Source organism: Phodopus roborovskii, unplaced genomic scaffold (genome assembly GCF_943737965.1).
Source record: "Phodopus roborovskii unplaced genomic scaffold, PHOROB, whole genome shotgun sequence".
Lineage (NCBI taxonomy): Eukaryota > Metazoa > Chordata > Mammalia > Rodentia > Cricetidae > Phodopus > Phodopus roborovskii.
In genome coordinates, this window is record NW_026126417.1 from 3,257,218 (window position 1) to 3,272,924 (window position 15,707).

General features: G+C 41.1%; 1 protein-coding gene across 1 annotated transcript in view; it reads left to right on the plus strand.

The window, feature by feature from the left end:
* Ryr3 (ryanodine receptor 3) overlaps positions 1 to 15,707 on the plus strand; it is a 506,993-nt gene that overhangs the window by 315,050 nt on the left and 176,236 nt on the right. The window contains exons 33-38 of the mRNA XM_051183787.1: positions 3,024 to 3,110; positions 3,530 to 3,756; positions 5,350 to 6,142; positions 8,353 to 8,553; positions 13,045 to 13,147; positions 13,907 to 14,044. Of these exons, the coding sequence (XP_051039744.1) occupies positions 3,024 to 3,110; positions 3,530 to 3,756; positions 5,350 to 6,142; positions 8,353 to 8,553; positions 13,045 to 13,147; positions 13,907 to 14,044 (1,549 nt within the window). The remainder of the gene's footprint in view (positions 1 to 3,023; positions 3,111 to 3,529; positions 3,757 to 5,349; positions 6,143 to 8,352; positions 8,554 to 13,044; positions 13,148 to 13,906; positions 14,045 to 15,707) is intronic.

Genomic DNA, 15,707 nt, shown 5'->3' on the forward strand with positions numbered 1-15,707 from the left:
CATTACTTCTGCCCTTTAGAGGCCATTAGTGCTTTCCCATTACCTTCTGAAATGGGCTGGACTGAAGGGTCCCTCCTGAATTGCAGAGAATTCTGCAACACCTAATAACGTTCCCAACCAGCTGGACTTTGGAAATCTACAAAAACTAATGGATTAACAACAAAATAAGGTGGTATTTGCAATAGCCTCAGAAGAGTTCATGAGGTTAACAAGATGCTACAACCAAGAGAAGGATGCCTCGGGACCTTCATCACATCCTGTATGGTGATTCCTAGGTAACATCAGGCTGGACCATTATCCTCTTTGAGAAGAAGGCATCCCCCTTATGCCTTACTTTTAAACTCTTCTGCTGCTCAGTGTTCTAGTCCCAAAGAACTTTGCTGGGTGGGAGAGTGGCAGTGCTCTACTGAAACCCCTTAGAAAGCTCCTACTCAACTATCCCCTTTTAATCTCAGTGAGACAGAAACATGTCCAGCCATGTGTCTGGTCCCTGACAGCTGGGTCATTGTTATTCCACAGCTGCAGTCATTTTCATTTTTCAATTATCGCAAGAGGAATGGGACAGCAATATTTATACACTGGCCTTCAATTCAGAATGGACCAAAATAACAAGAGGAAGATTCTCTTAAACAGTGTTTCCAGGCCTCCTATTAAATAGTGCTACACAATCTGAACAGCTTTCTCCCACTTAATAAAGTTGGCTTAAAAATGAGAACTAAAATATATATTCAAGAGTCATTCCTGAGTAATGGCCCCACACCAATACATAAAAGGCAGAGTGGGTTGTGAGATTCAGATTTATGAGATAAGCTAGCTGTAGATGCTGACCAGTTTCTAGGGCCTGACCTTCACACATGATTACAAATAGGGTATCTATCAGCACAAGGACAAATAGATCAGCCAATGACAAAAAAGTCTTAGCTGAAAAACTGAAGGAAGTTCACAACAGCTTAAGTCCAGGTTCTGCTCATTGCACAGAAGCAGGGGTACCCTCTCCAGCTGGTGAGTCCTCCCAGAACAGGCCAGTCCAATACTCACTGTCCACAGAGCAGCAGCTGGCACCTCATAAGTACTCACTGATATTTGTGTTGTCAGACTGACTGATTTGGCTGGGAAATCACTTATATTCTCTTTTCTGCCTACCAAGTTGCCATAAAATTAGGGACTTAAAATAACCTGTGTTCATGACTTCACAGGTCTGTAGGCTTGCTGGGCACTCAAGCTCTCACAAGGCAAAACCCAAGGCACCTGCTGGGCTGAGGCAGGCTCTCTGGAGGATCTGGAAAGAACTCCTTTCTGAGTTTTTCTGAGTTATTAACAGTACCCAAGTTTTCATGTTGTAGGCTTATTGTTCTGAGGGCCTATGTCCTTGCTGACTGGTAGTTGTGTCACTTTCTGCCTATAGTCTACTTACAAGATCCCTCCACCTTCAAATTGTCTCCTTGTGATTCAGAACTCTCCAACTTTCTCTTCTACCTCCACAAAGGAAAAAACACTTAGCTTTTAAACAACCCTTGTGTAATTAGATAAAGCCCACATCTTTCTCCAGCTTAAGTTCAACTGTTTAACAGCTTTTCTTGCTCATGCATTATCCAATTTTCCATTAGCATAATCACAGAAATAAAGCCAGGGTCCTCCAGAGCCTTCTAGAATTATGTTTACCACATCACTGGTACTATCTTTTCCTCTGTATACCCCCAAGGAGCCTACGTTTGTGTTTTCTTCTTATTTTAGTCCCAAACGAAAAACTCGGCATTGTTCATCATGGTGAGAGTATGCTCAGCACAAGAAAACACTCTATCTCAAGGCTTTCAAAGTACCCCCTAAGTCAGGCATAAGGAGAGTCCTGGACTTCGGTTGAGCAGTTTATGAAGTTTACAATAAACCATCCTTTGAAGAGCTAGAAACAGTAGCCTAAAAGGCAGCTAATTTTCCAAAGCCAGTCTGTTTATTATGAGGTTCTTACTCAAATAAGTGACAGCCTCCACATGCTGGGTACCTTTCTATTTTCTAGATATAAAATGAAGGATCTAGGGGTAATGCACTCTTAGGCTATAGCTAATATAGCTACTTATCCTTGAATTTGTAGGCAGGGAGAGTTGGAACAATTCCCCAGTGACTGTATTACTTAATGGTAATGGAGGAATATCATCTAAGTTTGTATACATTAAAATAAACAAATAATGAATGGAGCCCCTGATATCATTTGCAGATTCCTCATGCAATCAGGCAAGGTGCAGTTAGGAGCCATCCAGAGAATCTCAAACCATTTAACCTAAATATAGCAAGTATAAAGAGTGAAAAGGGCTACAGAAGCATCCAGAGCATTCCAGGGATAAGGCAAGGTCCATATTCCAATGAAGAGCATCATTGCCCTTACAGCATCAGTTCTCAATTATGATGTGTGTCTGCTCACAGCCCAGGACATTTGGCAATGTCAGAAGACCTTGTTAATTGTTAAAATATGATGTGCTCACTGGTACATAATAGGTACAGGACAGAGATGTCACTCATAATAGTACTTGGGTTAGCTTCCCCCAACAAGTTACCAGTGCCAAAATCTCAATAAGACTTAGGTTAAGAATCTTGACTGCAGGGTACCTTGGACTTTGTGAATCTGCCATTTGCCTTCAGCAATGATCCCAAGTCACCACCTAGACATACTGCTGTTCAGTGGCCATCAGTGCATTGTCTGCCCAGTGAGTACTAGAAACTTCTGGCCTTATGACTCTGCCCCTGAACTCCATGGAAAGCTGTTAACTGCAAGTACTTAAGGAAGAAAGGGAAAGTATGTAGAACTTATTTTTATCCCAAAGCAGAAAGGATTTAAGGCCCAGAGCAGTGACAGTCACCAGTAAGGCCACCAAGGAGACTTCACTTTACCAGGTCTCTGAGAATGTCTAAGCAGTGGGGAATGACCAGCCAGCTGAGCTTGAATGATGACTGACTACTATGGCCAGCGGCTTAACAAACTGTGCTTCCCATAGCCCTGGGCAAACCTCTTGATTTGTTTCGACTTCCAGGTGGAGCCTAACACCAAAGTATTCCCAGCAGTCTTCCTCCAGCCTACAAGCACTTCTTTGTTTCAGTTTGAACTTGGAAAACTGAAGGTATTTAATCTGTCCCGTCAGTTAATACCCATGTGGAAGGAAGGCAGTAGTGACCATCACGGGGAAATCCCAGGCATCAGAAGGCAGGAAAGATCTCTTGCTTCTCATTCACCGCCCTGCCTCTCTCAGGCCTCTATAATCTGTTGCAAAGTCTCAGTGACAGAATATACCTTCTCATTTTCCTTTTCTTCCCCCCCCATCTATTTTGGCTGTTGAATGGGTTTATTACTTCTCACATAATCCATTGTGTACCATACTAATTAATGATGGAAAGCCTTTGGAGATCTCAGGATAGATACTCCTTCCATACCTTATTCTAGTTAGAGTGATGATCGTAAGCCAAGTGCATGATTCAGCAACTAAGACTCTCCCTGTGGCATGCCTCTTTTCTTCTCTGATGTCTTTCTACCTTACCCCAGAATGCAATGCCCTTGTCAGCAGCCATATTTAAGAGTGAGGAGAAGAACCCCATCCCACAATGTCCACCTCGGCTAGATGTCCAAACCATCCAGCCTGTGCTATGGAGTCGCATGCCCAGCAGCTTCCTCAAGGTGGAGACTGAGAGGGTGAGCGAGCGCCATGGCTGGGTGGTGCAGTGCCTAGAACCCCTGCAAATGATGGCACTTCACATCCCGGAGGAGAACAGGTACTAAAGGGACCCACAGAGGAAGGGACAGTCCTGGGAAGCCAGGAAGCTCCAAAGGGAACTAGGAACAACTTTAGTGGACCCTAAGTTGTCCCAAGATAGCGGTTCATTCCCCACAACACATCAGTTCTATCTCTTCCCTTTCCCAATATTCAGTCAAAAACAGCAGAGAAAGCACCATGATGCCCCAGCCATAGTACCTTTTGAAGACCAGGAATCAGGAATTATTTCCATGCTTTTAATTAAAATACAAGTGATACAGAAATATACACATATTTATTTTTACAAAAATAAAGGGAAAACTACCCATGTCTAGCTTGACTTAGAGAACTAGGAATCAGAGTCTTTGTGTCCCTTTGTTAAGGGGATTGTGAGTGGGTTCGCTCCCGCCACTTTCATTTTCTGCATATATGGTTTGATAAACTGCTCACATACTCCAAGCTGCAGCCACTTCAGCCACACTGAGAAGAGAAGCCCACCCACACAGTTGCTAGTGTAAGAGTGGTATGGGTGAAATCCAGCATGGTGTCTGGTAATAGTAAGACGTGAGTAAGATATTGTTGTGGATGTTATTATCCCTGTGTTCCTTAATTGAAAACATATGTGCATGTGGCTGGAGAAATGTGTCACTGGTAAGGGCACTGGTTGTGCTTGCAGAAGATCCAGGTTCAATTCCCAGCACCCTCGTGGTGGCTCACAACCATACATAATTGCAATTGCAGGGATCCAATGATCTTTTCTGACCTCTGTGGACACCACAAATACACATAGCGCACATCAACACATGTAGGCAGAACACTCATCTACATAAAATCAATATTAAAAATATAAAACCAAAAGCATGTGTAGAAAGTGAAGGTGTTGGACACCCATAGGAGTCCCCTTTGGGTATCTCCTTGGACCATGTACCACTACAAGACAGGGGAGTATGGAAAAGTAAAGAAAGTATTCTGTCCATCATGGAACCCCATCTCTGGGCCTCCATGAGCAAGAGGACAACACACAGGCAAACAGGCTACAGACAGGAGGGAGACAACAATAGCTGGATTAGGCCAATGAGTACTGGTTGGGAAAGTGTTTCCTCTCAGAGCAAGAATGCAGATGGAAGGGTGCAAAGTCTCGTAGGTGCTGCAGAGCTGGACTACACAGATAGTGTGAAGAGTAGATTGGCAGTGGGAGTAACAGTAGGTTTGGCGATGGGAGTGGCAGTGGGTGTGGCAATGGGTGTGAGCTGAATCTTCTGAGAGGCTAGTGTCAGGAAGCAGATCCACTTCAGATAAGAAGGCTAGGTCATTGCCATATTCCCAAATGTCTTTCTCCTTAGGACCTTTAGGGTTTCCATCTCATTTTCAATTTTTTGATATTTAATAAACCAATGTGAGTGGGCTTTTTGGAATATTGTAATGAGACAAGGTGGATCATTGGGAACTGGGGTGTGGACCATAGCCTCAGAGAGGAGGAATACCCTGTTAGAGAAAGCATGGCAGAGATGTCTGCCCCTTCTGCCTTCGCTGAGCCTGTCGAGGCCCCTGGGGTCTCACAGGGCAGCTACACCACTGAATTCCGACACTTGTTTCTCGATGTCTTCCTCAGGTGTGTGGACATCCTTGAGCTCTGTGAGCAGGAGGACCTGATGCAGTTCCATTACCACACACTGAGACTTTACAGTGCTGTGTGTGCCCTTGGAAATAGCAGAGTTGCCTACGCCCTGTGCAGCCATGTGGACCTCTCACAGCTCTTCTATGCCATTGACAACAAGTACTTGCCTGGCCTCCTTCGATCTGGTTTCTATGACCTGCTCATCAGCATCCACCTGGCCAATGCTAAGGAAAGGAAACTGATGATGAAGAATGAGTACATCATCCCCATCACCAGCACCACTAGGAATATCCGTCTATACCCAGATGAGTCCAAGAGGCATGGGCTGCCTGGAGTGGGCCTGAGGACATGCCTTAAGCCAGGCTTCAGGTTCTCTACTCCTTGCTTCGTGGTGACTCATGAGGAGCATCAAAAGCAGAGCCCTGAGATTCCCTTGGAGATTCTCAAGACAAAAGCTCTGAGCATGCTGACAGAGGCTGTGCATTGCAGTGGGGCCCATATCCGAGACCCTGTTGGCGGTTCTGTGGAGTTCCAGTTTGTGCCTGTGCTGAAACTCATTGGAACACTGCTTGTCATGGGCGTTTTTGATGATGATGATGTTCGCCAGATTCTCCTCTTGATTGATCCCTCTGTGTTTGGGGAGCACAGCGGGGAGACAGAAGAGGGAGCAGAAAAAGAAGTGACCCAAGTAGAGGAAAAGGCAGTGGAGGCAGGAGAAAAGGCCAGCAAGGAGGCTCCAGTCAAAGGCTTGTTGCAGACCCGATTACCTGAATCTGTCAAGCTGCAGGTAACCAGGAAAAATACATGTGCTCTGGTAAAGTGCCCTGGAGGGAGAGAAGAAAGCCTGGGTGTGGGGAACTGTGGGCATGAGCCTGAGTCTGCTACTGAAGTCCCTGAGAGTCCCTGGGCTGATGCCAATGTGAAAATGCCAACCTTTGTCAGTAAGCTACTTTGAAATGTTTAGATGTCATATAGAAGTCTCTTCACTAGTGTAGGGTTTGCCCGTGTCTCTGAGCCTTAGAGACCCAGGTGATTATTTTAGAGGTATCTGTTTAGCAAAAGAGATAAGATTCTGGTTGTGACCCCAATGGACTGACTCACAGGACCATCACTCTCATTCCCTACTCTCACTGAGCTATGTTCTTATGCTAATATGACTGGGCCCTGTTGACCCAGTATTCACATAGCTTACCCAAACTAAGGAGCATGCTCCTGGAGCTACCTAAGAGCCTTCAGCTCCATCCAAAGCAATGCTTCCTCATGCAAGCTAGCATCAGCCATATGCTAGAATGATAACCTTTGTCTTCTGAGCACCGAGACAGAGGAAGGAAGATGAAAAACAGTGAGCCTGAGTCAGCCATTCCTAGAATTTTATTCCTCCTTCTCTGCTGCTTACTGGATATTTAAACTCACCAAGTCAGCAGCCAACCAAGACCTTAGTGATACAAAAAGATAATGACAAATATATTTTCATGCCATATGTAAAGTATGTTCTACCATAGAATGTGCCACAGTGAAGTAATCTATGATAAAAGTTCTTTCTTCTAACATAATGGTATTTGTACATAGTCAGTTAATCAGGCTATTGAGTGTAGAGAATAAATGTAACTTATATATAAGTATATGACATATGCACACACACACACACACACACACACACACACACACACACACACACACACACCTTAGCATTTTGTTAAATTATTTGAGTGTGTTGCTCTTGCTGTGATACAAAGCCAAGATATTTTCTTTGGTGTAAATCCCTGGACCAGCACTTGAAGTTTTTCCTTTTCATATTTGAACTCTATTGATCTATGATCACCAGTTCAGGGATTTTTTTTTTAATGAACATCAGAAATCCAGTCATGTACTGCATAATGCCACTTCAGTTAACAATGGACCACATAGATGAGAGTGATCCCATAAGGTGAAACCATCTAATGAAGACTAACCATCGGTTGCTAAAATTTCTTCCTAACAAGAGATGTAAGTGATATCTGTATTCCTTCTCCTAAGACCCTGATGCCTAACCAAGACATGATTCCACCAAAGTTCACACTGGAGAACCAGTGTGTTTATTGGGCTTCTGCACAGAACATGGGTGGAGGCTACATAGAGGGGTCTAGGTCTTCCCCCAGCAGGTCTCACCTATAGTTGTGTAGATGGAACCCCCTTTCCTCCATCTTTTCTGGCCTATGCAGTCTAGTCCTTCCCTGAGGCCATGTGAAATTAAGGAAGTGTATATAATGTGGTAGGAAATGGCTGAAGAGTAAGATTACTGTCCTTCGGTTCTTTCTGTTCTTTCTGACATATATAGTCAGCAAGACCAGCTTAGAAAATCCTTTTGTAAGAGGACACAACTAAGCTCCCAAAGATGGTGATGCCTTGGCTCAAAGGACAATCACTCCCAACATTTAGTGTGTGATGTTTTCTCCATGATGAATTTCTGTAACTGTGAGTGCATCAGAGCACATGATTCCTTATCACTGAGTCAGGACTATCACTAGAAAACAAAACACTTTCAGACAGACTTTAATGATTTCCCCTAACTTATTACAGTTTTCTCACACCTAGAGTTTCTTTTTAAAACAAAAGGTAACCACAGTTGAACAGTACTGTCAACTTCCACCAGGGAAAATGAAATGGGCAACAAGTTTTTCAATTTTCCCATCTTCTGCTGCTGGAAGGTGGGAGAAGCAATGCTCACATGAACATTTAATGCTGGTTTTCATACATAACTCCTAAGGAAAGCAATTTCTAGGAGATGCTATTTAAGGAGTTCATTTCTCTCTCATTCCCTCAGTGCCTAAATAGTTCATCTCTGGATTTAGGCAGACTTGGATTCAGTAGCTTCACAGTAACTCTATGACACTAGGTGGATCACTGTACTTACCTAAGTCTCAGTGTTATCATCTGTAAAGTGGGGCACTGCAACTTTCATCTGTGTATGTTAAGTGCATTCTATAAAGGTGTACACACATACACTTTTTGTTACAGATGTGTGAACTCCTCAGCTACCTCTGTGACTGTGAACTGCAGCATCGAGTAGAGGCTATTGTGGCATTTGGTGACATTTATGTGTCCAAGCTTCAGGCAAATCAGAAGTTCCGCTACAATGAACTCATGCAGGCCCTAAACATGTCTGCAGCCCTTACTGCCCGGAAGACAAGGGAGTTCCGTTCACCACCCCAGGAGCAGGTGAGTCCTATCCTAAGCTGCATTCTAATTTTATGGGAAAGGACACATGAATCCTTTGTGTTATCTTCAATAGACTGAAGAGCTATGGAAGCCTAAAAGGATGACCACACTAAAAGATAGAGTCCTAAGTAAATAATGACTGGGGAGTACTTGCCAATTCTCTTACCTTGGGAAAAAAAATACTTCTTAAACTGAGCATAAGGCAGAGATTTCTTCATCCACCCTCCACTCCCCTATGTATACCTCTACTAATTGGTGGAAAACCAGAGGAGTGTTGAGGTTCAGCAGATAACTCAGCCACAATCTACTAGTCAGAATAATGTTGCTAAGCCTTCCAGAAATCCCCACGTCTCTATCAGAGACAGAAGAAATTAGCAGGTGTGCTCTGGTTTGTGGGATTCAAGGTTAAGCCTTCCTTGTCTGTTGTGACTTAAATTTATACTAGGCCTCCCTAGCCCCATGAAGCCTGGAGACAGAATTCATTGTAAATCATATTTTGTGATGTATTATATAGAACCCACCTGTAGTTGTCACTGCTGAGACAGAAGGTGACTTTGAGATGAGTCTAAATGAGGGAATGACATCTCATGGTCTAAAGGAGCTATCCAGGCTGGTGGGCCACTGTTCCCCTAGTGTTCAAAAGGATGGTAGGTCCTTCAGTGAAGAAACCAGTTCTGTCTTGGAAGCTACAGCTTTGAATCTTACAAATTTTTAATAAACAAGACTGCTTTATTATTGTCAATATAATTACCACTATTTTACATTAATGGCACACGTATAGCTTCATTCAATTACTTTCCCAATCTATTTTATGGAACATAGTTATTTATAGTGTCTTGGCAATGAACCACACATCTTAGCCTTTGAAAGTCGCAGGAGTGATCATGCTTAAAAAGAAGGCAAAGCTAGTCATCTCTCTACTTGCAAAATGAAGGTTGTTGGGAGTGGCTGAAGGAGATCATTGTACTGTACCGAATGTATGCATATGCTCAACTGCCACCCAAGAATTATTCAAGGATATTACAAATTCTCTAGGTGCTTTGAGACTGGTAGTATGTATGAATGTCCCCCGTGACACTGAGCAATGATGCTCTCTCAGATTTTTGTGAATAATTGCAAAACAATCATATAGAGATTATAACACCAATATTGGCTTCACGTAATTGCACTCCAGTTCTGTTTCCATATCACTCATCTGTGGTATTGGGTTCCTGACTTCTTTGTCTCAGTTTCTCATTATCTAATATGGGCAATGTTTATATCTCTAGCCCAGGGTTCTTCTTAAGAAGTCATGAGATAACTTATTTAGACTTGGCAAAGTATCTACCATTGAGTAAGAATTCTTTAAATATTCCCTACACTTCCAGTAGTTTTTAAATTAGAGAAATCTTCAGCTTCATACCTTCTTCTATGGCCTTCTGTCAATGGCCTGGTGAATGGAGGTCATCCATTTTCTGACATCTCTAACCCAGCCATCACCATTGACAGTATCTATGTTCTTAGGTTTTTCTTTTCCCCCATTCTAACTTTAAAGCTTTTCTTCTACCTTCCCTACAACTTCTGTTGCCTCCTCCAGGCATCTAAATAGAGAAACCATTCAGAAATCAGTAAGTTGACTGATTTCTTTCTTAAGGTGTAGACCAATGCATCTTAAACGAGATCACCAGAAGAACCTAGTAAGTCAGATCATTTGGCCCTTTCTCTGGGATCTCAAGGCTCAGAATTTTTCATTTCTAGCAAGTTTTCAGACATTGTTGATGCTGATGTTGATGCCTATCAAATAGCACTAAGAGCTAAAGATCTACCCCTACCTACCAGCAAATTTACTTGAAATGGAGACCTACCCATAGAGTTCTCAATGAAGGGAAGCATTTAATGTCATTAAGAGACAATTTAGATCAATTTCAAAGGTTAGAGATGCAGAATCACTTGGAAAATCATATGCATGGAAATCAGAATCTTAAAGTGTGATGATTTTCATAACTTGTGAGGAAAAATAGTTGTTAGAATTCTCAGAGTACTCAAAGTAATGGAGAAATCATGAAGATTATGAACAAGTATAACAGTAAGGTAAATCTAAGACAAGTGTCATGTTTTGGACACATCAGCTGCTTATGATCACCTCCCTGAGGCCTGCAATAGAGGGGAGGACATGACTGGCAACAAATCCTGCTTGGTCTGTCTTTCCACCTACTTTTTGGTTGTGTGCTCTTTCAGCAGGTGGGACCCTTCCTAAGTTTTGTAGACAGCAGGAGTCTTTCAATAAAGAACTTCATTTTGTACTCTGAAACCATTATCTTACAACCTTATATTTATTGAATAAACAGCATATCCTATCTTGTTGATGTAATTAGCATGATTTCCCTTTTCCAACCTATTCATGGATAGTATTTAATTACAAATAATACCTCTACCTACTTACAAAAAGATTTAAAAGATAATTTCTGAATGAGAGACTTCTGAATCATGTTAAAATTTTGTAAAACATTAGAACCATGTAAGACATTCCAACCATGAAGTCCTCAACACTTAAAGGAAAGCTCTATGCCTGCCTAGTGGTTGGCTTAGCATGGCTGAACAACCAGGGGGAAAAGGTGAACTCTAACTGTTTCTGCCATCCCTCACCTGGTCACTGACCTACAGTTGTGGACCAGTCTTCCAAAGTCCAGGAGCCTAGCTGCGATTAATGTATACAGCATAGGCAACTGCTCCACTTTATCTGCAGTGGGGACTGCACATTTTTCATGACACTTTATAATGGTTACATTTAAGAATATCTTTACATTCAACACTGCTTCAGGATTGCACAGGTTCTGAGAGCAGCCACCAAGTCTCTTCATGTCAACTAATGATGAAGTGCATTTATTGTTATGACACAAGATATTTTTTTATCTTTATAAAATGAACTTTACTTCTCTTTGTAAATTTGTATATCTTGTTTATTTAAAGTATTTATCCATAAATTAGTTGAATCTCTCTAAACTGCAAGAAAACTACATGGTAAACAGAAAAACATCAAGAACAGAATAATAAAAACAAAAAGAAAGGCAGAGTGAGTACAGAACATAAATCTGTGTCTCAAAACCAAAACCTAAATGAAGACCCTGTGCACAAAATTAAAAGCTAACTGCAACTTCAGAAATTTATTGAGTATATAGTATAAACAACTAAAACTCCAGAAATCTGTTGAGTATATATTAGAAAATATTTAAGTTGAAAAATAGGCGAAGTACTCCACCAACTAATTTGCAAGTGGATAATTATCTGGTAGAAAGATGGTGAAGAGCTTGAGAAGAAATCTTTACAAAATATGAAATAAAATTGGTCTTAATGAATGGAAAATAAATTTCAGCCTCACCAATTAAATGTGAGTCAAAGTAACAGGGATATGATATTCTTTACCCATTAAACTGGAAAATATGCTAAGCTCTCATTACTGTAATAGAGATACCAAAGTAACACACACTTACATAAATTTGGGATAATGCAAATTGTTGTGAGATTTCTGGGAAGCAATTTACAATTCATATCGCCAGCCATTAAAATGTACAGACCTGTCGCTCCATTCATTTTGCTTCTAGTTTTTTTCTAAGAAAATGACCTGAAATGTGAACAAAATGTATATAAAATATTCAAAGCAACTTTGTTTATAAGAAAGCCAAAAAAGAAGTCAGGAGATGGTCTAGTATGTAAAAAGCACTTGTCACATAGTTATAAAGATGTGATTTTGAACCCCTAGAACCCTCATAAAAGTTGATAAACATTGTTAGCAGCTGTGATCCCAATGCTTATATGGAGAGAAGGAAAATGGAGACAGGAGAATTCCTGGATATTTACAGCTAGCCTGATGAAAAAAGTGAAAACAAACACAAAAAGACCCTGTCCCAGATAAGATGGAAGGACCAACCTCTAAGGTTGTCCTCTAGCCTGTACATGCATGCCAAGGCTCATATGTGCCCACATTCACACACTCACACATGCACGCACGCATGCACACACGCACACATGCACCATGTTTATGTACGCACACATAAATATACACACACCATACCACACCATGTACTCATAAAAAGTAATAATAGCAAAATTCATATATTGCAGAAACTTAATTTTACCATTTTAAACTCATGTTATAAAAATGTCTAAAGCAAAGTCAGTTAAAAATTGACTTTTATGAAAGTTTACATAGAGTGCTTTGAATTTGTGAGACTATGCATAAAGTCTGAAATAAATTTCCTGATATGAACAGGAATTACCTTTGGGTGGCAGGAATTTTCTACTCTAAATATTCTCTAAATTCTGTTCAATTAATAGACAGCCCTTAATAAAAGAAAAAAGAGAAAGCTATGTTGTTGATATGTGGCCACTTTTATTCCCTCACCCTCCAAAATTTTTTAAATAAAAAATTCAAAGATTGTTTAGTGTCTAAAGCATTATCAGAGTTCCCATGGCTGACATGGAGACCAACTACCCATTCTTTTGCCTTCACAGATCAACATGCTCCTCAACTTTCACCTGGGAGAGAACTGCCCCTGCCCAGAGGAGATCCGCGAGGAGCTGTATGATTTCCATGAGGACCTTCTGGTTCACTGTGGTGAGCTCCTGAGAGATGAGCCAGTACCCCATCTTCCTTTGTTAGAATGCCAGTGAGGAGTTGAGAAGTTAACTCTTATGTCTGACCTTATGGTACCAATTGTTCAAACTACACAAGTCAGAAAAGATACAGGAAATGTCCCTGGCAGAATCGGAGGCTGAAAACTCTTTTGCCTAGAAGAATCTGCGAGGATACAGAGAAGGAGTGGGAAGGTCTCTGGAGGAAAGGGGGTAAAGATGATTCTACACCTCACCCAGTTCACTTACATTGATACTGACATCATGTTCCCCCAGCCAAGCCAAGATTTAGATCCCTTTTATGTGTAGCTATTGTAATTGTTTTTTAATTGGGTATCAATGTCTTCTGATGCTGAGCCATGGTTCCCATGATGCATATCTGCTGATTTTTAAGTGGGTGGTGGCATTTATGATTCTTATAAATGGATAAATGAGTAATATGTAGGGGAAAAGCTGAGCTTCTCATTTGAAACAATAAATGTTAAAGTATTTCTAGAGACTCTAAAGCCTTTTTAAACATAGGTTAGAAAAAGTAAAGCCTTGGGATTAAATTTATTTGGTGTTCTGGGACACAGAAAATCATATATTTTAGTAACTATTCAAAAGAAATAATGCAGATAAATACTCTTGGAAGGCTACCTGTAATCTCTTGAAAATGTTTCAGAAGGATGGGAAATGGCTTTATTACATTCTAACACTTAATGTGCTGTTTGGGCTTGCACTCTGTTTTGTGGCTTGCTAGGGGTTCCCTTGGAGGAAGAAGAGGAGGAGGAGGAAGACACCTCCTGGACAGGGAAACTGCGTACTTTGGTGTATAAAATCAAGGGCCCACCTAAGCCAGAAAAAGAACAACCAACAGAGGAAGAGGAACAGTATCCTAGTAAGTGTCTTTCAGTCACATTGCTCACAACTACATGTTCTTTGGAGATTTCATCAAGGAAACTGGTTCTCTCACACGTACTCTAAGGCATGTGGAAGATGTTTAACACCAAAGTAAACACTGATCATTGTACTGTCATTGTTGGTAGTCAGTGTTATGATTTTTTTTTCCTCTGCTTTTCCTGTGATGGAAGGATTCACTTGTGGACTTTTCTGACACCAGAGGGATCAGCTGTTTGGTATCTGCTCTTATCGTCAGTCTACTTAGAAATTCCCCACAGATTCTGGTCTTTCTTTCAACCTTTAAGTGTTGTTGATTTCCATCGCTTCTGTTTGTAGATACTTAGGCAAAGAAACTACTCCAACCAAATAAATTAAACAATAGTGAAACAGGACATGTAAAAGAAATTAAAGGTCTCTTTTTTTTTTCTCTAGCATGGGGTTGAGATTGCAACAGTGCAGTCTTTATGTTTTTTAAGGGTGGCAACTGTTGTCCCAAGTCACTCCTCTTTTCTTGGAGAAGTTAGGTAACCTCAACTATTTGACCCTTATTGAAGGAAGAGCACTACCTTGCTTGACTGTTCCTAAAGGAGTTAACATTTCAGATTTGGCAAGTTTATCATTTGTCTAAAGAAGAAGAAATGATGTCCAACGTTCAATGTCATTGCTTTTTATCTTAGTCCTGGTTCCTATCTATCTTGGAACACACTTTTAGATCACCTACTAAATAAATAGACTGTCAAGATATGATAGGTGCGTCTGAGAATACCACTTTGGAGGTTCACACATCTTATCACCCTTAATATTAACCTTTCATCTGTGTCAGATTATCTCTGAGGGGAATAGAGGATCCCCATTTATCAGTGGGAGTATGAAGCCTCTAAGAGGTAACATGACTCTGACAATCCTGGCCAATCCTATCCTATCACCATGGGAAGGTTTTGGCTTTCAGGGTAAGCCAACTGAATTTTAGATCCCCCCTCCAAAAAAAAAATGAATAATAGAGACTCTCTTTGTGGTTACCACCAAATGAGTACTGCAAATAGCTTGGACTGGCCCACATATCTCCTATAGCACTTTCTGAGAATTGATTCTGGAAGTGCATGCTTTTTTGATAGTAAGTTATGAGTAGGGATCCCACAAAGTGACCATGTCATGTTAAGTGAATCAAGTCAGTCAGATGAAATCTTTCATCTCTCTCTGTGAAGTCTCACTCTGAGGAAGGGTTCAAGTGCCATGGATTACTTCCTACACAACTGCTCCTCAGCCCTGAAGGAGACAGATCATGTTCTGTCTGCTGGGATAGAACAGATACATCTGCCAGGCCCCATATGAGACTGCGTGTGTTTACCATGCTGCCTCCCTCTCATATGCTCATATGTAGATTTATAAGACATCTAAGTTTTGTGTCCTGAGCCTTCTAAAGTTCCAAACGTAAAGGAAATGGTCAATCAGTTTAATCACCACTGATTGTTATTATGTGGGTTCCCTGTAGAATGTTCCAAAAGCATGGCTGGGAGGATAATTTAAGATAAATTCTAGGAAGTTGTTTAATACCCCTCCAGAGAATTGTTTTTAATTGGAGCATATGGAGACAATGTTTCTAAATGTACAACCAGTTGTAAAAATGGTTAACATCCTATAAATTACTGATAGCTTGTCTA